The sequence below is a fragment of the Salmo salar genome, chromosome 20 (genome assembly GCF_965601325.2).
Source record: "Salmo salar chromosome 20, fSalSal1, whole genome shotgun sequence".
NCBI classification, from domain to species: domain Eukaryota; kingdom Metazoa; phylum Chordata; class Actinopteri; order Salmoniformes; family Salmonidae; genus Salmo; species Salmo salar.
Window position 1 is genome coordinate 77,583,683 of NC_138310.1, and position 22,280 is coordinate 77,605,962.

The 22,280-nt window shown below is 49.9% G+C and overlaps 1 protein-coding gene across 1 annotated transcript in view; it reads left to right on the forward strand.

Annotated features, from left to right (window-relative positions):
- robo1 (roundabout, axon guidance receptor, homolog 1 (Drosophila)) overlaps window positions 1–22,280 on the forward strand; it is a 664,161-nt gene that overhangs the window by 57,515 nt on the left and 584,366 nt on the right. Inside the window, exon 2 of the mRNA XM_082966738.1 lies at window positions 3,386–3,513. Coding sequence (XP_082822864.1) covers window positions 3,420–3,513 — 94 coding nt within the window. The 5' untranslated portion in view covers window positions 3,386–3,419. The remainder of the gene's footprint in view (window positions 1–3,385; window positions 3,514–22,280) is intronic.

The following is a 22,280-nucleotide window of genomic DNA, read 5'->3' on the forward strand; positions in this document are numbered from 1 at the left end:
CCCATAGCCCCATAGCCTCATAGCCTCATAGCCCCATAGCCTCATCACATCATAGCCCCATAGCCTCATAGCCCCATAGCCTCAAAGCCTCATAGCCCCATAGCCTCATCACATCATAGCCTCATAGCCCCATCGCCCCATAGCCCCATAGCCTCATCACATCATAGCATCATAGCCCCATAGCCTCATCACATCATAGCCTCATAGCCCCATAGCCTCAATGCACCATAGCCTCAATGCCCCATATCCTCATAGCCTCAAAGCCCCATAGCCCCATAGCCTCATAGCCCCATAGCCCATAGCCTTATAGTCTCATAGCAGGGAGCTGCTGCCCATAGCCCCATAGCTTCATAGCCCCATAACCTCATAGCCCCATAGCCTCATAGCCCCATAGTCCCATAGCCTCAAAGCCCCATAGCCCCATAGCCTCATAGCCCCATAGCCTTATAGCCTCATAGCCTCATAGCAGGGAGCTGCTGCCCATAGCCCCATAGCTTCATAGCCCCATAACCTCATAGCCCCATAGCATCATAGCCCCATAGCCTCATAGCCCCATAGCCTCATAGCCCCATAGCCCCACTGCCTCATAGCAGGGAGCTGCTGCCCATAGCCCCATAGCTTCATAGCCCCATAACCTCATAGCCCCATAGCTTCATAGCCCCATAACCTCATAGCCCCATAGCATCATAGCCCCATAACCTCATAGCCCTATAGCTTCATAGCCCCATAACCTCATAGCCCCATAGCCTCATAGCCCCATAGTCCCATAGCGCCATAGCCCCATAGCCTCATAGCCCCATAGTCCTATAGCCTCATAGCCCCATATCATCATAGCCCCGTAGCCTCATAGCCCCATAAACTCATAGCCCCATAACCTCATAGCCCCATAGCCTCATAGTCTCGTAGCCTAATCGCAGGGATCTGCTGCCCATAGCCTCATAGCAGGGATCTGCTAGACAGACAGGCCTTTCACTGGAACCTCTCATTCTGGGCAGGGGAATGCATAGAAAGAAGCCCAGGAGTGTTTACTGAGCAGAGCGCCCACAGATAAGATTGGAGGAAAAAGCTATTTGAGCAACCGGCACGTTCCCTTCCATTCTCCAGCAAACCTATTACAGCCAGAGAGAGAGACCGACAGAGAAAGAGAGAGAGAGAATGACAGAGAGAGAATGACAGAGAGAGAGAGAGAGAGAGAGAGAGAGAGAGAGAGAGAGAGAGAGAGAATGACAGAGAGAATGACTGAGAGAGAATGACAGAGAGAGAGAGAGAATGACAGAGAATGACAGAGAGAGAGAGAGAATGACAGAGAGAGAGAGAGAATGACAGAGAGAGAGAGAGAGAGAGAGAGAGAGAGAGAGAGAGAGAGAGAGAGAAAGAGAGAATGGCAGAGAGAGAGAGAAATAATGACAGAGAGGAAGGGGGAGAAAGTCTAGGTATACACGCAATAATGAGCATAGCAGAACCGTTCAGTGCAGGTAGTGGACGTGAAAGAAATGGCGATGATTGGGACGAAGGAGGAATAAAATACAGCGAAGGAAAGCGTTTAAGTGATAACCCACTGGTCAACAGATGAGAGCCGCTCTGAGGTTTGAAACTGGCTTGGCTAACTGATAGAAATCTTTACCTATTCAGACTGTGATGTTAGCCTACCTCTGCTGTGGAGAGAGAACGGTTTGTATGATTAATGTTGTAGACTTGTAGCCATCATTACAGTCAATGCAGTCCTTGGGTCTGCATTCATAATCCTGCTCACACAGGGCACACACTGAATCCGTGTGAGAGGATTTTGGTCTTGGCATTCTGGATGCAGATCCTGCATGAGGGAAGCACATGGTTCTGCACTGCAAGCAGATTGGGCTGGCTGTAGAGCCAGGACAGTGAAGGATAGGAGAGTGGCAGTACAACTGTGAAGGGAGGGTGGGAAGGAGGGAGGGAAAGTGAGGCAGAGCAATGTGAGCAGTGGTGAAAGTAATCAAACAAGGGGAAACAGGTTGTTCCACAGATGGTTATCAGGAAAACCCTCTAATTCATTTCCATGCTACAGATGGGACCTGTCATCGTCCTCTGGTGATGAGACTAGGGGCTGGGACAGTCTGGGAGGGTCTAGGAGGAGCTGGGAGGGGCTGTTCTGGGACAGTCTGGGAGGGTCTAGGAGGAGCTGGGAGGGGCTGTTCTGGGACAGTCTGGGAGGGTCTAGGAGGAGCTGGGAGGGGCTGTTCTGGGACAGTCTGGGAGGGTCTAGGAGGAGCTGGGAGGGGCTGTTCTGGGACAGTCTCGGAGGGTCTAGGAGGAGCTGGGAGGGGCTGTTCTGGGATGGGCTGGGAGGGACTAGGAGGAGCTGGGAGGGGCTGTTCTGGGATGGGCTGGGAGGATCTAGGAGGAGCTGGGAGGGGCTGTTCTGGGATGGGTTGGGAGGGACTAGGAGGAGCTGGGAGGGGCTGTTCTGGGATGGGCTGGGAGGGACTAGGAGGAGCTGGGAGGGGCTGTTCTGGGATGGGCTGGGAGGGACTAGGAGGGGCTGGGAGGGGCTGTTCTGGGATGGGTTGGGAGGGTCTAGGAGGAGCTGGGAGGGGCTGTTCTGGGATGGGCTGGGAGGGTCTAGGAGGAGCTGGGAGGTGCTGTTCTGGGAGGGGCTGTTCTGGGAGGGACTAGGCTGGGCTGGGCTGCCTCTCAGTCAGTAGTATGCCAGATTCTTTTGTCTCACATTAGTCTGTTACTGCATGTGTGCGTGTGTGTGTGTGTGTGTGTGTGTGTGTGTGTGTGTGTGTGTGTGTGTGTGTGTGTGTGTGTGTGTGTGTGTGTGTGCGAGTGTGTGTGTGCGAGTGTGTGTGTGCAAGTGTGTGTGTGCGAGTGTGTGTGTGCGAGTGTGTGTGTGTGTGTGTGCGCGTGCGGGCGTGCGTGTGAGAGAGAGAGAGAGAGTGAGAGAGAGAGAGTGAGAGAGAGGAGAGAGATAGATTGTGAGAAATATATGTGATAGAGATAGAGATATATATAGCGAGAGCGAGAGAGAGAGATGGCAATATGTACATTGTTACATCATGCCAATAAAGCAAATTGAATTGACTTCAGAAGGAGAGAGGAATTTGGCACGTATTTCAACACTCAAACTGTGATTCTGCTCATAAATTGTAGGGATGTTGTGGTCATCAAGTCAGACCATTTAGAGCATTTGAATGAGCTGAATGTTTGAACCACTTACTGACAGTCATGCAACTCCTAGGATCTTATATGGAGACCTACCTGACTTTTATTATCGGTTCTCTCTGGCACTGACTTCTTCCTCACAGATCCGATAATAGTCTGATTGTGTCTTTAAATCTCCATAATCCAAATATAAAGTTGTACACTGCAATAATCTGATCTGTCTCTTTTCTGTCTCCTACAGATTGGCCACTAGTGATGCCAGGACAGTGAGCGCCATGCGTGTCACATGGTCAGCTGCCACTCCCTTCATCATTGTTGCCCTGCTCAGGCTTGTCCAGTCACAGCTACTGGAGGGATCTCTGGTTCCAGGTAAGAATGCACCTTTGTCACGTCACTGTGTGGTCGTGTTTTTCGCCAAAGAAAGTGCTGTTGTCTGCATGTTCATCATGTCTGTTTCTGTTTATCTCTTTTGTCTGTCTGACTGTGACATTATTTGACACAATGACACCTTTCAATAAACTTATTTGTGGATCTGATAAAACATTTGGATGCAAATTAAGAGTAAGTTGGTTTGAGATATGGTATATCTCCAATTAGTTGGAACCGGTCATTGACCTGTGGCTATCATTAGACTGATTTCCTCTTTGTAAATTCAGAACCCTGCCAAGGAAACAGTAAGTCTTAACTATGGAGCCATAACTCTCAGGTCTATGGGGCAGCAGGTAGCCTAGTGGTTAGAGTGTTGGCCCAGTAACTGAAAGGTTGCTAGATTGAATCCCTGAGCTGACAAGGTCAAAATCTGTCCTTCTGCCCCTGAACAAGGCAGTTAACCCACTGTTCCTAGGCCGTCATTGTAAATAAGAATTTGTTCTTAACTGACTTGCCTAGTTAAATTAAGGTAAAAAAAATGTATAATGGGAAGCTGTTTAGTCTTCTAGAAATAGCCATGTCATGTTGATACATTCAAGCCTCCCAGACATCTTTGATTCCCTAGCTTTGAGTTGAAGGGGATAAAGGTGTGTGGGATTTGAGAAAGATTATTTGTGTAAGTTCCCCTGATGAAATCTCTCAGAGACAATTTACCTGTCGCAGTGCTGACACTTTGACAATGTCTGGTTGGAAAAAAGAAACAGGAAACTCATCAAAGGAGGTCGAAACAAAGTGCTAACTACATTTCTCTATCAATCTAGTGGGTCATGGTATGGTGGGAGGTGATATGGTGAGAGGTGATATGGTGGGAGGTGATATGGTGAGAGGTGATATGGTGAGAGGTGATATGGTGGGAGGTGATATGGTGGGAGGTGGTATGGTGGGAGGTGATACGGTGTGAGGTGGTACGGTGGGAGGTGATACGGTGGGAGGTGGTACGGTGGGAGGTGATACGGTGGGAGAAGGTACGGTGGGAGGTGGTACGGTGGGAGGTGATACGTTGGGAGGTGAAACGGTGGGAGGTGAAACGGTGGGAGGTGAAACGGTGGGAGGTGGTACGGTGGGAGGTGGTACGGTGGGAGGTGGTACGGTGGGAGGTGATACGTTGGGAGGTGAAACGGTGGGAGGTGAAACGGTGGGAGGTGGTACGGTGGGAGGTGGTACGGTGTGAGGTGGTACGGTGTGAGTTGGTACGGTGGGAGGTGGTACGGTGGGATGTGGTACGGTGGGAGGTGGTACGGTGGGAGGTGGTACGGTGGGAGGTGATACGGTGGGAGGTGGTACGGTGGGAGGTGGTACGGTGGGAGGTGGTACGGTGGGAGGTGATACGGTGGGAGGTGGTACGGTGGGAGTTGATACGGTGGGAGGTGGTACGGTGGGAGGTGATACGGTGGGAGGTGATACGGTGGGAGGTGGTACGGTGGGAGGTGGTACGGTGGGAGGTGATACGGTGGGAGGTAGTATGGTGGGAGGTGGTACGGTGGGAGGTGATGTGGGAGGTGGTATGGTGGGAGGTGGTACGGTGGGAGGTGGTACGGTGGGAGGTGGTACGGTGGGAGGTGGTACGGTGGGAGGTGGTACGGTGGGAGGTGGTACGGTGGGAGGTGATACGGTGGGAGGTGATACGGTGGGAGGTGGTATGGTGGGAGGTGGTATGGTGGGAGGTGATATGGTGGGAGGTGGTACGGTGGGAGGTAGTACGGTGGGAGGTGAAACGGTGGGAGGTGATATGGTGGGAGGTGGTATGGTGGGAGGTGATATGGTGGGAGGTGGTACGGTGGGAGGTGATACGGTGGGAGGTGGTACGGTGGGAGGTGAAATGGTGGGAGGTGAAACGGTGGGAGGTGGTATGGTGGGAGGTGATATGGTGGGAGGTGATACGGTGGGAGTTGGTACGGTGGGAGGTGGTACGGTGGGAGGTCAAACGGTGGGAGATGAAATGGTGGGAGGTGGTATGGTGGGAGGTGGTATGGTGGGAGGTGGTATGGTGGGAGGTGAAATGGTGGGAGTGGTATGGTGGGAGGTGGTATGGTGGGAGGTGGTATGGTGGGAGGTGAAATGGTGGGAGGTGAAATGGTGGGAGTGGTATGGTGGGAGGTGGTATGCTGGGAGTGGTATGGTGGGAGGTGGTATGGTGGGAGGTGGTATGGATGGTGAGATAAAGAGAGAGATATTCACAACCACTTTACCTTCTTAATTTCCCCTTTCTCCTTCCCTAATTCTCATCAGACAGGAGAGACAGCACCATGGATTACCACTTCAGCAAAACATTTTCACTCTCACTACCCTCCCTCCTCCCTCTTTCTACTGATTCTCAACTCTCACTTACTTCCTTTCTCTGTGTTCTTCCTTCAATTTTCTTTATCTTAACTTTTATTTTTTCACCACTGTCCAGGAATCAATTTAATAGTCAGCTAGGGCCTGTGTGCCTCGCTCTGCCATGGTTAAATGTGACTGTGGCTTGGCTGTGTGCAGCGTGGAGGCTGCAGTCATTTCAGTCACAGTCGGCTCTATAGTAGTGCAGCTCTGAACAGGCCTCTCTGATTGTCAGTGCCCAGTGTAGGACCTGTAATGAAGAAGATACCATGGAGTCCCCAGTTCCCAGTCCAATGCACCGAGCGTCATATGATTTGTTGTCCTGTGAATATGTTGTGAAAGACCCCAATGACATTAGTGAAGCCAATGAAGTTTAAAGGTCAAACTGTAGACTATACATGTGTAGGATCTTAATTTCACCTGTATTGTCACAGCAACAGGATTTGAATGTTTAGTCCAGAATGTTGCTTGATCGGTGGTTAGGCTATTAGCTGGTCAAAAAGAGGCTACATGAAAAGTGGAATACCGTTAGCGTAACAGTGTGTTGGCGCAGGTTTTCAGTGAATTGTTGTACATCATGATGCTCATCTGCATTTCCTGCGACACAGGAAAATTCTCAGCAACAAAAGAGTGATCAAATGAAGATCCTAAATCTACCTGTGCATTGACTCCTAGCTGTATTTCAGGTTGATATCCTCTACCTACATGTGATTGTTTACTATTCATATCTTTATAATGCCTTGTGGTGGCACAGACTATTCATTCAAAATATCTTTAGAATATCTTCTCTCTATGTTTGAGATCATTGTTTCCGAGGTGATATTGTTAGCAACTTGTCTGAGAGAATGAAATATAAATCAATGAAATGTTTTGTATTCTCAACATGGGTATGATATACTATTACTTGGTTGCATTGAGCAAGGCATTTATTTTAAATGAATCTTCCAGCAGCAGTATTGAAGAGGTGTTTAACATGTAAGCCATGGAAGTTGCTTTAGACAAAAGTGTCTGCTTAGCCAAGAAAATAACATTTTAATGTCTCTGAGAGAGGAGGGCCACTTTTCCATCAGAAACCTCTCTCTCTCTTACTCCCTCTCTCTCTTTCTCTCTGTCTCTCTGTCTTTCTCTCTTTGTGTGTAGGTGTGAAATGTCAAGGGAACACTTATCTTCCATTTCTCTAAATACTTCCTGACCCACTGACTGCTCCTTTCATTTCCTCTCCTCCACACAAACTTCTCTAAAGACATTTTCATCTTTCAGAATCTTCTCAACCTTTTTGTTGTCCCTCTTAAGCTTGGAGATAATGACCTGTTTCCTGTCTACTTGTTTCGTCAGATTGACAAAGATTAGAGAGAGCATCAGGAGAAATCTCAGGGACCTCACAGTAGGAGGAACTGTTAGAGAGGAAAGGAAGACAAAAACACTAAAATGTCAGTGTTGCTAACGTGCAGACACACACGCGCTCAAAAACTCACTAACGCATGCACACACATACGCACAGGCACACACATACGCACAGGCACACACACACACACACACACACACACACACACACACACACACACACACACACACACACACACACACACACACACACACACACACACACACACACACACACACACACACACACACACACACACTCCACAATCACGACTCAATCCTTTTCCAGCTTTCCCCTACAGTTTATTATGTGTATATTAACTACAGTAACAGTATGAAATCATTCCATAGCTCCTCTATTTAAAATCTCTCCGACATTCATATGCAGTGGTTTATTGGCAACACAGGTTTTCAATTGCATGCATTTGGGCTGATTCATTTGGCTCTGCAGTGCACTAGCCCTCGATCAGAGCTGACAGTCTTATTGGATGTGAATGGAGGTTAAACATAGGCTAACCTACGGCGCCTGCAGATATATCCATTTCACGTAAAGCGATGATCCTGGGTTCTATTGCTTTTCTGCTAGACGTTATGTTAGTTTTGGTGGTAATCCACCTCTTCAGTCTTTCCAATGACTCTTGTGAGACTTCTGGTGCATGGGAGGAAATGGGAAGACAGGGGTCCTTCATTACTACTGAAGTGTAGGACATTCAATCTTGAATATGTCTAAGACTTTTTTCCCATCGATTTCCCCTTGTCAGAGTGGGATTTGCGACTGGTGTTATCTCCCCCTGTTTAAACACTCATTGTGCTTATTGAACTATTCTGTCTTTTATTTGAAGATGATAAAGCTTATGTCTGAGGGCGGTAAATTGACTGGTAATTCGTTTCTCTTAGAAGGAGGAGGGTGAATGTTTAATACACCGTTACATCCTCATCAAAAATGCTGTTCCACCAGCAACAGCCTCATCCTCCAAGACTCAGATAGCAGCAACAGCCTCATCCTCCAAGACTCAGATAGCAGCAACATCCTCATCCTCCAAGACTCACATAGCAGAAACAGCCTCATCCTCCAAGACTCAGATAGCAGCAACATCCTCATCCCTGTTAGACTCAGATAGCAACAACAGTCTCATCCTCCAAGACTCAGATAGCAGCAACATCCTCATCCCTGTAAGACTCAAATAGCAGCAACAGTCTCATCCTCCCAGACTCAGATAGCAGCAACAGCCTCATCCCTGTCAGACTCAGATAGCAGCAACAGTCTCATCCTCCCAGACTCAGATAGCAGAAACAGCCTCATCCCTGTCAGACTCAGATAGCAGCAACAGTCTCATCCTCCCAGACTCAGATAGTAGCAACAGTCTCATCCTCCCAGACTCAGATAGCAGCAACAGCCTCATCCCTGTCAGACTCAGATAGCAGCAACAGTCTCATCCTCCCAGACTCAGATAGCAGCAACAGCCTCATCCCTGTCAGACTCAGATAGCAGCAACAGTCTCATTCTCCCAGAGTCAGATAGCAGCAATAGCCTCATCCATGTCAGACTCACTTAGCAGCAACAACCTCATCCCTGTCAGACTCAGATAGCAGCAACAGCCTCATCCTCCCAGACTCAGATAGCAGCAATAGCCTCATCCATGTCAGACTCACTTAGCAGCAAAAACCTCATCCCTGTCAGACTCAGACAGCAGCAACAGCCTCATCCCCCAGACGAAAATAGCAGTAACAGCCTAATCCCTGTCAGACTCAGATAGCAGTAACAGCCTCATCCTCCCAGACTCAGATAGCAGCAACAGCCTCATCCTCCCAGACTCAGATAGCAGCAACAGCCTCATCCTCCCAGACTGAGATAGCAGTAACATCCTCATCCCTGTCAGACTCAGATAGCAGTAACAGCCTTATCAATTTCAGACTCAGATAGCAGTAACAGCCTTATCAATTTCAGACTCAGATAGCAGCAACAGCCTCATCCCTTTTAGACTCAGATAGCAGTAACAACCTCATCACAATCAGACTCTGATAGCAGAAAAAGCCTTGTCCCTGTCAGATTCAGATAGCAGCAACAGCCTCATCGTCCCAGACTCAGACAGCAGCAACAATATCATCCTCCCAGACTCTGATAGCAGCAACAGCCTCTTCCCTGTCAAACTTAGATAGCAGTAACAGCCTCATCCCTGTCAGAGTCAGATAGCAGTAACATGCTCATCCTGTCAGAATCAGATAGCAGCAACAGCCTCATCCCTGTGAGACTCAGATAGCAGTAACATCCTCATCCTGTCAGACTCAGATAGCAGTAACAGCCTCATCCCTGTCAGACACAGATAGCAGCAACAGCCTCATCCTCCCAGACTCAGATAGCAGCATAAGTATCATCCCTGTCAAACTCAGATAGCAGCAACAACCTCATCCTCACAGACTCAGATAGCAGCAACAGCCTCATCCATGTCAGACTCACTTAGCAGCAAAAACCTCATCGCTGACAGACTCAGACAGCAGCAACGGCCTCATCCCCCCAGACTCAGATAGCAGCAACAGCCTCATGACTCTCAGACTCAGATAGCAGTAACAGTCTCATTCCTATCAGACTCAGGTAGCAGCAACAGCCTCATCTCCCAGACTCAGACAGCAGCAAAAGACTCATCCTCCCAGACTCAGATAGCAGCAAAAGCCTCACCCTCCCAGACTCAGATAGTAGCAACAGCCTCATTCATGTCAGACTCAGATAGCAGCAAAACCTCAACCCTGTCAGACTCTGACAGCAGCAACAGCCTCATTTAACAGACTCAGATAGCAGCAAAAGCCTCACCCTCCCAGACTCAGATAGTAGCAACAGCCTCATTCATGTCAGACTCAGATAGCAGCAAAACCTCAACCCTGTCAGACTCTGACAGCAGCAACAGCCTCATTTAAGAGACTCAGATAGCAGCAAAAGCCTCATCCTCCCAGACTCAGATATCAGTAACATCCTCATCCTGTCAGAATCAGATAGCAGCAACAGCCTCATCCCTGTCAGACTCAGATAGCAGCAACAGCGTCATCCTCCCAGACTCAGATAGCAGCAACAGCCTCATCCATGTCAGTTTCACTTAGCAGCAAAATCCTCATCCTCCCTGACTCCTATAGCAGCAACAGCCTCATCCTCCCAGACTCCGACAGCAGCAACAGTCTCATCCCCCTCAGACTCAGATAGCAGCAACAGCCTCATCTCCCAGACTCAGATTGCATCAAAATCCTCATCCTCCCAGACTCAGAGAGCAGCAACAGCTTCATCCTTCCAGACTCAGATGGCAGCAACAGCCGCATCCTCCCAGACTCCAATAGCAGCAACAGCCTCCTCCTGTCAGACTCAGATAGCAGCAACATCCTCATCCTGTCAGACTCAGACAGTAGCAACAGCCTCATCCTCCCAGACTCAGATAGAGTAACAGTCTCATCCTGTCAGACTCAGATAACAGATAACAGATAGCAGCAACAGTCTCACCCTCACAGACTCAGATAGCAGCAACAGCTTCATCTTTCCAGACTCAGATGGCAGCAACAGCCTCATCCTCTCAGACTCTGATAGCAGCAACAGCCTCATCCTCTCAGACTCAGGTAGCAGCAACAGTCTCACCCTCACAGACTCAGATAGCAGAACAGCCTCATCCTCCCAGAGTCAGATAGCAGCAACAGCCTCACCCTCCCAGACTCATTTGGCAAAAACAGCCTCATCCCTGTCAGACTCAGATAGCGGTAACAGCCTCATCCCTGTCAGACTCTGATAGCAGTAACAGCTCATCCCTGTCAGAATCAGATAGCAGTAACAGCTTTTTTCCTGTCAGACACAGATAGCAGCAACAGCCTCATCCTCCTAGACTCAGATAGCAGTAACATCCTCATCCTGTCAGAATCAGATAGCAGTAACAGCTATTTCCTGTCAGACACAGATAGCAGCAACAGCATCATCCTTCCAGACTCAGATGGCAGCAACAGCCGCATCCTCCCAGACTCCGATAGCAGCAACAGACTCATCCATGTCAGTCTCACTTAGCAGCAAAATCCTCATCCTCCCAGACTCCGACAGCAGCAAAAGCCTCATCCCCCTCAGACTCAGATAGCAGCAAAAGCCTCATTCTCCCAGACTCAGATAGCAGTAACAGCCTCGTCCGTATCAGACTCAGATAGCAGCAACAGCCTCATCCCTGTCAGACTCAGATGGCAGCAACAGCTTCATCCTTCCAGACTCAGATGGCAGCAACAGCTTCATCCTTCCAGACTCAGATGGCAGCAACAGCCGCATCCTCCCAGACTCCGATAGCAGCAACAGCCTCATCCTCTCAGACTCAGATAGCAGCAACAGCCTCATCCCCCCCCCCAGACTCAGATAGCAGCAACAGCCTCATCCCTTTTAGACTCAGATAGCAGTAACAACCTCATCACAATCAGACTCTGATAGCAGAAAAAGCCTTGTCCCTGTCAGACTCAGAATGCAGCAACAGCCTCATCCTCCCAGATTCAGATAGCAGCAACAGCCTCATCGTCCCAGACTGAGATAGCAGTAACATCCTCATCCCTGTCAGACTCAGATAGCAGTAACAGCCTTATCAATTTCAGACTCAGATAGCAGTAACAGCCTTATCAATTTCAGACTCAGATAGCAGTAACATGCTCATCCTGTCAGAATCAGATAGCAGCAACAGCCTCATCCATGTCAGACTCAGATAGCAGCAAAAGCCTCATCTCCCAGACTCAGATAGTAGCAAAAGTCTAATCCCTGTCAGACTCAGAAAGCAGCAAAAGCCTCATCCTCCCAGACTCAGATAGCAGCAATAGCCTCATCCATGTCAGACTCACTTAGCAGCAACAACCTCATCGCTGTCAGACTCAGATAGCAGCAACAGCCTCATCCTCCCAGACTCAGATAGCAGCAATAGCCTCATCCATGTCAGACTCACTTAGCAGCAAAAACCTCATCCCTGTCAGACTCAGACAGCAGCAACAGCCTCATCCCCCAGACGAAAATAGCAGTAACAGCCTAATCCCTGTCAGACTCAGATAGCAGTAACAGCCTCATCCTCCCAGACTCAGATAGCAGCAACAGCCTCATCCTCCCAGACTCAGATAGCAGCAACAGCCTCATCCTCCCAGACTGAGATAGCAGTAACATCCTCATCCCTGTCAGACTCAGATAGCAGTAACAGCCTTATCAATTTCAGACTCAGATAGCAGTAACAGCCTTATCAATTTCAGACTCAGATAGCAGCAACAGCCTCATCCCTTTTAGACTCAGATAGCAGTAACAACCTCATCACAATCAGACTCTGATAGCAGAAAAAGCCTTGTCCCTGTCAGACTCAGAATGCAGCAACAGCCTCATCCTCCCAGATTCAGATAGCAGCAACAGCCTCATCGTCCCAGACTCAGACAGCAGCAACAATATCATCCTCCCAGACTCTGATAGCAGCAACAGCCTCTTCCCTGTCAAACTTAGATAGCAGTAACAGCCTCATCCCTGTCAGAGTCAGATAGCAGTAACATGCTCATCCTGTCAGAATCAGATAGCAGCAACAGCCTCATCCCTGTGAGACTCAGATAGCAGTAACATCCTCATCCTGTCAGACTCAGATAGCAGTAACAGCCTCATCCCTGTCAGACACAGATAGCAGCAACATCCTCCCAGACTCAGATAGCAGCATAAGTATCATCCCTGTCAAACTCAGATAGCAGCAACAGCCTCATCCTCACAGACTCAGATAGCAGCAACAGCCTCATCCATGTCAGACTCACTTAGCAGCAAAAACCTCATCGCTGACAGACTCAGACAGCAGCAACGGCCTCATCCCCCCAGACTCAGATAGCAGCAACAGCCTCATGACTCTCAGACTCAGATAGCAGTAACAGTCTCATTCCTATCAGACTCAGGTAGCAGCAACAGCCTCATCTCCCAGACTCAGACAGCAGCAAAAGACTCATCCTCCCAGACTCAGATAGCAGCAAAAGCCTCACCCTCCCAGACTCAGATAGTAGCAACAGACTCATTCATGTCAGACTCAGATAGCAGCAAAACCTCAACCCTGTCAGACTCTGACAGCAGCAACAGCCTCATTTAACAGACTCAGATAGCAGCAAAAGCCTCACCCTCCCAGACTCAGATAGTAGCAACAGCCTCATTCATGTCAGACTCAGATAGCAGCAAAACCTCAACCCTGTCAGACTCTGACAGCAGCAACAGCCTCATTTAAGAGACTCAGATAGCAGCAAAAGCCTCATCCTCCCAGACTCAGATATCAGTAACATCCTCATCCTGTCAGAATCAGATAGCAGCAACAGCCTCATCCCTGTCAGACTCAGATAGCAGCAACAGCGTCATCCTCCCAGACTCAGATAGCAGCAACAGCCTCATCCATGTCAGTTTCACTTAGCAGCAAAATCCTCATCCTCCCTGACTCCTATAGCAGCAACAGCCTCATCCTCCCAGACTCCGACAGCAGCAACAGTCTCATCCCCCTCAGACTCAGATAGCAGCAACAGCCTCATCTCCCAGACTCAGATTGCATCAAAATCCTCATCCTCCCAGACTCAGAGAGCAGCAACAGCTTCATCCTTCCAGACTCAGATGGCAGCAACAGCCGCATCCTCCCAGACTCCAATAGCAGCAACAGCCTCCTCCTGTCAGACTCAGATAGCAGCAACATCCTCATCCTGTCAGACTCAGACAGTAGCAACAGCCTCATCCTCCCAGACTCAGATAGAGTAACAGTCTCATCCTGTCTGACTCAGATAACAGTAACAGCCCACTCAGATAGCAGCAACAACCTCATCCTCCTAGACTCAGATAGCAGCAACAGCCTCATCCTCCCAGACTCAGATAGCAGCAACAGCCTCATCCTCCCAGTATCAGCTACCATTAACAGCCTTATCCCTTTAAGACTCAGATATCAGTAACAGGCTCATCCTCCAGACTATGATAGCAGCAACAGCATCATCCCTGTCAGACTCAGATAGCAGCAATAGCCTCATCCATGTCAGACTCAGACAGCAGCAACAGCCTCATCCCCCAGACGAAAATAGCAGCAAAAGCCTCATCCCTGTCAAACTCAGATGGCAGCAACAGCCTCATCCTCTCAGACTCAGATAGCAGCAACAGCCTCATCCCCCCAGACTCAGATAGCAGCAACTGCCTCATCCATGTCAGACTCAGATAGCAGTAACAGCCTCATCTCTGTCACACTCAGATAGCAGTAACAGCCTCATTCTCCCAGACTCAGATAGCAGAAACAGCCTCATCCACTCAGACTCAGATGGCAAAAACAGCCTCATCCCTGTCAGACTCAGATAGCAGTAACATGCTCATCTCTGACAAACTCAGATAGCAGTAACACCCTCATCCTCCTAGACTCAGATAGCAGTAACATCCTCATCCTGTCAGAATCAGATAGCAGCAACAGCGTCATCCTCCCAGACTCAGATAGCAGCAACAGCTTCATCCTTCCAGACTCAGATGGCAGCAACAGCTTCATCCTCCCAGACTCCGATAGCAGCAACAGCCTCATCCTCCCAGACTCAGATAGCAGCAACAGCCTCATCCATGTCAGTCTCACTTAGCAGCAACATCCTCATCCTCCCTGACTCCTATAGCAGCAACAGCCTCATCCCCCTCAGACTCAGATAGCAGCAATAGCCTCATTCTCCCAGACTCAGATAGCAGCAACAGCCTCATCTCCCAGACTCAAGTAGCAGCAAAAGCCTCATCCTCCCAGACTCAGATAGCAGCAACAGCTTCATCCTTCCAGACTCAGATGGCAGCAACAGCCGCATCCTCCCAGACTCAGATAGCAGCAACAGCCTCATCCATGTCAGACTCACTTAGCAGCAAAATCCTCATCCTCCCAGACTCCGACAGCAGCAACAGCCTCATCCGCTCTCAGACTCAGATAGCAGCAAAAGCCTCATTCTCCCAGACTCAGATAGCAGCAACAGTCTCACCCTCACAGACTCAAATAGCAGCAACAGCTTCATCTTTCCAGACTCAGATGGCAGCAACAGCCTCATCCTCTCAGACTCCGATAGCAGCAACAGCCTCATCCTCTCAGACTCAGGTAGCAGCAACAGTCTCACCCTCACAGACTCAGATAGCAGAACAGCCTCATCCTCCCAGAGTCAGATAGCAGCAACAGCCTCAACCTCCCAGACTCATTTAGCAAAAACAGCCTCATCCCTGTCAGACTCAGATAGCGGTAACAGCCTCATCCCTGTCAGACTCTGATAGCAGTAACAGCTCATCCCTGTCAGAATCAGATAGCAGTAACAGCTTTTTTCCTGTCAGACACAGATAGCAGCAACAGCCTCATCCTCCTAGACTCAGATAGCAGTAACATCCTCATCCTGTCAGAATCAGATAGCAGCAACAGCCTCATCCTCCCAGACTCAGATAGCAGCAACAGCCTCATCTATGTCCGACTCAGATAGCAGTAACATCCTGTCAGAATCAGATAGCAGCAACAGCCTCATCCACCCAGACTCAAATAGCAGCAACAGCCTCATCTATGTCCGACTCAGATAGCAGTAACAGGCTCATCCCTGTCAGCCTCAGATAGCAGTAACAGCCTCATCCCTGTCAGACTCAGATATCAGTAGCAGCCTCATCCTCTCTGACTCAGATAGTGGCAGCAGCCTCATCCCTGTCAGACTCAGAAGGCAGCAACAGCCTCATCCCCCCAGACTCAGATGGCAGCAACAGCCTCATCCTCCCAGACTCAGATTGCAGCAACAGCCTCATCCATGTCAGACTCAGATAGCAGCAAAAGCCTCATCTCCCAGACTCAGATAGTAGCAAAAGTCTAATCCCTGTCAGACTCAGAAAGCAGCAAAACCCTCATCCTCCCAGACTCAGATAGCAGTAACAGCCTCACCCTCCCAGACTCAGATAGCAGAAACAGCCTCATCCTCCCAGACTCAGATAGCAGCAACAGCCTCATACTCCCAGACTCAGATAGCAAAAACAGCCTCATCCCTGTCAGACTCAGATAGCAGCAACAGCCTCATCTCTGTCACACTCAGACAACATTAACAGCCTCACCCTCCCAGACTCACTTAGCAGCAAAAACCTCATCCTCCCAGACTCCGATACCAGTAACAGCCTCATCCCTGTCAGACTCAGAGAGCAGAAACAGCACACTCAGATAGCGGTAACAGCCTCATCCCTGTCAGATTCAGATAGCAGTAACAGCCTCACCCTCCAAGACTCAGATAGCAGCAACAGCCTCACCCTCCCAGACTAAAATAGCAGCAACAGCATCACCCTCCCAGACTCAGATAGCAGTAACAGCCTCATCCTCCCAGACTCAGATAGCAGTAACAGCCTCATCCTCCAAGACTCAGATAGCAGCAACAGCCTCATCCTCCCAGACTCAGATAGCAGCAAAAGCCTCATTTTCCCAGACTCAGATAGCGGTAACAGCCTCATCCCTTTCAGACTCAGATAGCGGTAACAGCCTTGTCCCTGTCAGATTCAGATAGCAGTATCAGCCTCACCCTCCCAGACTCAGATAGCAGCAACAGCCTCATCCATGTCAGTCTCAGATAGCAGTAACAGTCTCATCCTTGTCAGACTCAGATAGCAGCAACAGTCTCATCCTGTCAGACTCAGATAGCAGTAACAGCCTCATCCCTGTCAGACTCAGAGAGCAGAAACAGCACACTCAGATAGCGGTAACAGCCTCATCCCTGTCAGACTCAGATAGCAGTAACAGCCTCATCCCTGTCAGACTCAGATACAAGTAACATCCTCATCCCTGTCAGACTCAGATAGCAGTAACAGCCTCATCCTCCCAGACTCAGTTAGCAGCAACATTCTCATCCTGTCAGACTCAGATAGCAGTAACAGCCTCATCCCTGTCAGACTCAGATAGCAACAACAGCGTAATCCTCCCAGACTCATATTTACATTTACATTTAAGTCATTTAGCAGACGCTCTTATCCAGAGCGACTTACAAATTGGTGGATTCACCTTATGATATCCAGTGGAACAACCACTTTACAATAGTGCATCTAAATCTTTTAAGGGGGGGGGGGGGATTAGAAGGATTACTTTATCCTATCCTAGGTATTCCTTAAAGAGGTTTGGTTTCAGGTGTCTCCGGAAGGTGGTGATTGACTCCGCTGTCCTGGCGTCGTGAGGGAGCTTGTTCCACCATTGGGGTGCCAGAGCAGCGAACAGTTTTGACTGGGCTGAGCGGGAACTGTGCTTCCTCAGAGGTAGGGAGGCGAGCAGGCCAGAGGTGGATGAACGCAGTGCCTTTGTTTGGGTGTAGGGCCTGATCAGAGCCTGAAGGTACGGCGGTGCCGTTCCCCTCACAGCTCCGTAGGCAAGCACCATGGTCTTGTAGCGGATGCGAGCTTCAACAGGAAGCCAGTTGAGAGAGCGGAGGAGCGGGGTGACGTGAGAGAACTTTGGAAGGTTGAACACCAGACGGGCTGCGGCGTTCTGGGTGAGTTGTAGGGGTTTAATGGCACAGGCAGGGAGCACAGCCAACAGCGAGTTGCAGTAATCCAGACGGGAGATGACAAGTGCCTGGATTAGGACCTGCGCCGCTTCCTGTGTGAGGCAGGGTCGTACTCTGCGAATGTTGTAGAGCATGAACCTACAGGATCGGGTCACCGCCTTGATGTTAGTAGAGAACGACAGGGTGTTGTCCAGGGTCACGCCAAGGTTCTTAGCACTCTGGGAGGAGGACACAATGGAGTTGTCAACCGTGATGGCGAGATCATGGAACGGGCAGTCCTTCCCCGGGAGGAAGAGCAGCTCCGTCTTGCCGAGGTTCAGCTTGAGGTGGTGATCCGTCATCCACACTGATATGTCTGCCAGACATGCAGAGATGCGATTCGCCACCTGGTTATCAGAAGGGGGAAAGGAGAAGATTAATTGTGTGTCGTCTGCATAGCAATGATAGGAGAGACCATGTGAGGATATGACAGAGCCAAGTGACTTGGTGTATAGCGAGAATAGGAGAGGGCCTAGAACAGAGCCCTGGGGGACACCAGTGGTGAGAGCACATTGTGCGGAGACAGATTCTCGCCACGCCACCTGGTAGGAGCGACCTGTCAGGTAGGACGCAGTCCAAGCGTGGGCCGCGCCGGAGATGCTCAACTCGGAGAGGGTGGAGAGGAGGATCTGATGGTTCACCTTATCAAAGGCAGCAGATAGGTCTAGGAGGATGAGAGCAGAGGAGCGAGAGTTAGCTTTAGCAGTGCGGAGAGCCTCCGTGACACAGAGAAGAGCAGTCTCAGTTGAATGACCAGTCTTGAAACCTGACTGATTAGGATCAAGAAGGTCATTCTGAGAGAGATAGCAGGAGAGCTGGCCAAGGACGGCACGTTCAAGAGTTTTGGAGAGAAAAGAAAGAAGGGATACTGGTCTGTAGTTGTTGACTTCGGAGGGATCGAGTGTAGGTTTTTTCAGAAGGGGTGCAACTCTCGCTCTCTTGAAGACGGAAGGGACGTAGCCAGCGGTCAAGGATGAGTTGATGAGCGAGGTGAGGTAAGGGAGAAGGTCTCCGGAAATGGTCTGGAGAAGAGAGGAGGGGATAGGGTCAAGCGGGCAGGTTGTTGGGCGGCCGGCCGTCACAAGACGCGAGATTTCATCTGGAGAGAGAGGGGAGAAAGAGGTCAAAGCACAGGGTAGGGCAGTGTGAGCAGGACCAGCGGTGTCGTTTGACTTCGCAAACGAGGATCGGATGTCGTCGACCTTCTTTTCAAAATGGTTGACGAAGTCATCCGCAGAGAGGGAGGAGGGGGGGGAGGGGGAGGAGGATTCAGGAGGGAGGAGAAGGTGGCAAAGCGCTTCCTAGGGTTAGAGGCAGATGCTTGGAATTTAGAGTGGTAGAAAGTGGCTTTAGCAGCAGAGACAGAAGAGGAGAATGTAGAGAGGAGGGAGTGAAAGGATGCCAGGTCCGCAGGGAGGCGAGTTTTCCTCAATTTCCGCTCGGCTGCCCGGCTGCCTGGGGCCCTGTTCATATTGCAGTAACAGCGTCATCCTCCCAGACTCAGATAGCAGCAACAGGCTCATCCCTGTCAGACTCAGAAAGCAGCAAAAGCCTCATCCTCCCAGACTCAGATAGCAGTAACAACCTCATCCTCCCAGACCAAGATAGCAGCAACAGCCTCATCCTCCCAGACTCAGATAGCAGCAACAGCCTCATCCATGTCAGACTCAGATAGCAGCAACAGCCTCATCCCTGTCAGCCTCAGACAGCAGCAACAGCCTCATCCATGTCAGACTCAGACAGCAGCAACAGCCTCATCCATGTCAGACTCAGATAGCAGCAAAAGCCTCATCTCCCAGACTCAGATAGTAGCAACAGTCTAATCCCTGTCAGACTCAAATAGCAGTAACATCCTCATCCTGTCAGACTCAGATAGCAGTAACAGCTTCATCCCTGTCAGACTCAGATAGCATCAACAGCCTCATCCCCCCAGACTCAGATTGCAGCAACAACCTCATCTGTGTCAGAATCTGATTGCAGTTATAGCCTCATCCCTGTCAGACTCAGATAGCATTAACAGCGTCATCCTGTGAGACTCTGATAGCAGCAAGAGTCTCATCCCTGTCAGACTCACACAACAGTAACAGCCTTATCCTCTCAGACTCAGATTTCAACATCAGCCTCATCCCCCCAGACTCAGATAGCAGCAAAAGCCTCATCCATGTCCGACTCAGATAGCAGTAATAGCCTCATCCCTGTCAGACTCTGAGAGCAGAAACAGCACACTCAGATAGCGGTAACAGCCTCGTCCCTGTCAGACTCAGATAGCAGCAACAGCGTAATCCTCCCAGAATCATATAGCAGTAACAACCTCATCCTCCAAGACTCAGATAGCAGCAACAGGCTCATCCCTGTCAGACTCAGAAAGCAGCAAAAGCCTCATCCTCCAAGTGTCAGATAGGAGTAACAGCCTCATCCCTGTCGGACTCAGATATGAGTAAAAGCCTCATCCCTGTCAGTCTCAGAGAGCAGCAACAGCCCCTTCCTCCCAGACTTAGATAGCAGCAACAGCCTCATCCTCCCAGACTCAGATAGCAGTAACAACCTCATCCTCCCAGACCAAGATAGCAGCAACAGCCTCATCCTCCCAGGCTCAGATATTAGCAACAGCATCATCCACCCAGACTCAAATAGCAGCAACAGACTCATCCATGTCCGACTCAGATAGCAGTAACAGCCTCATCCCTGTCAGCCTCAGATAGCAGTAACAGCCTCATCCCTGTCAGACTCAGATATCAGTAGCAGCCTCATCCTCTCTGACTCAGATGGTGGCAGCAGCCTCATCCCCCCAGACTCAGATCGCAGCAACAGCCTCATCCTTCCAGACTCAGATGGCATCAACAGCCTCATCCTCCCAGAGTCAGATAGCAGCAACAGCCTCATCCATGTCAGACTCAGATAGCAGCAACAGCCTCATCCCCGTCAGCCTCAGACAGCAGCAACAGCCTCATCCATGTCAGACTCAGATAGCAGCAAAAGCCTCATCTCCAAGACTCAGATAGTAGCAACAGTCTAATCCCTGTCAGACTCAGATAGCAGTAAGATCCTCATCCTGTCAGAATCAGATAGCAGCAACAGCTTCATCCCCTCAGACTCAGATAGCAGCAACAGCCTCATCCCCCCAGACTCAGATTGCAGCAACAGCCTCATCCCCCCAGACTCAGATAGCAGCAACAGCCTCATCCCCCTAGACTCAGACAACAGCAACAGCCTCATATGTGTCAGAATCTGATTGCAGTTATAGCCTCATCCTTGTCAGACTCAGGTAGCAGCAAGAGCCTCATCCCTGTCAGACTCAGACAACAGTAACAGCCTTATCCTCCCAGACTCAGATAGCAACATCAGCCTCATCCTCCCAAGCTCAGATAGCAGCAACAGCCTCATCCCCCCAGACTCAGATAGCAGCAAAAGCCTCATCCATGTCTGACTCAGATAGCAGTAACAGCCTCATCCCTGTCAGCCTCAGATGGTAGTTACATCCTCATCCTCCCAGACTCAGATAGCAGCAACAGCCTCATTCTCCCAGACTCAGATGGCAGCAACAGCCTCTTCCCTGTCAGACTCAGAAAGCAGTAACAGCCTTATCCTCCCAGACTCAGATAGCAACATCAGCCTCATCCTCCCAAGCTCAGTTAACAGCAACAGCCTCATCCCCCAGACTCAGATAGCAGCAAAAGCCTCGTCCATGTCCAACTCAGATAGCAGTAACAGCCTAATCCCTTTCAGACTCAGATATCAGTAACAGACTCATCCTCCAGACTCAGATAGCAGAATCAGCCTCATCCCTGTCAGACTCAGATATCAGTAGCAGCCTCATCCTCTCTGACTCAGATGGTGGCAGCAGCCTCATCCCTGTCAGACTCAGACAGCAGCAACAGCCTCATCCCCCCAGACTCAGATTGCAGCAACAGCCTCATCCTCCCAGACTCAGATAGCAGTACAGCCTCATCCTTCCAGACTCAGATAGCAGCAACAGCCTCATCCCCCCAGACTCAGATAGCAGCAAAAGCCTCATCCATGTCCGACTCAGATAGCAGTAACAGCCTCATCCCTGTCAGCCTCAGATGGTAGTTACATCCTCATCCTCCCAGACTCAGATAGCAGTAACAGCCTCTTCCTTCCAGATTCAGAAAGCAGCAATATCCTCATCTCCCAGACACAGATAGCAGCAACAGCCTCTTCCCTGTCAGACTCAGATAGCAGAAACAGCTTCATCCTGTCAGACTCAGATAGCATCAACAGCCTCATCCTGTCAGACTCAGATAGCAGTGACGTCCTTATCCTGTCAGACTCAGATAGCAGAAACAGCTTCATCCTGTCAGACTCAGATATCAGTGACATCCTCTTCCCTGTCAGACTCAGATATCAGTAACAGACTCATCCTCCAGACTCAGATAGCAGTAACAACCTCATCCCTGTCAGACTCAGATAGCAGCAACAGCCTCATCCTCTCAGACTCAGATAGCAGTACAGCCTCATCC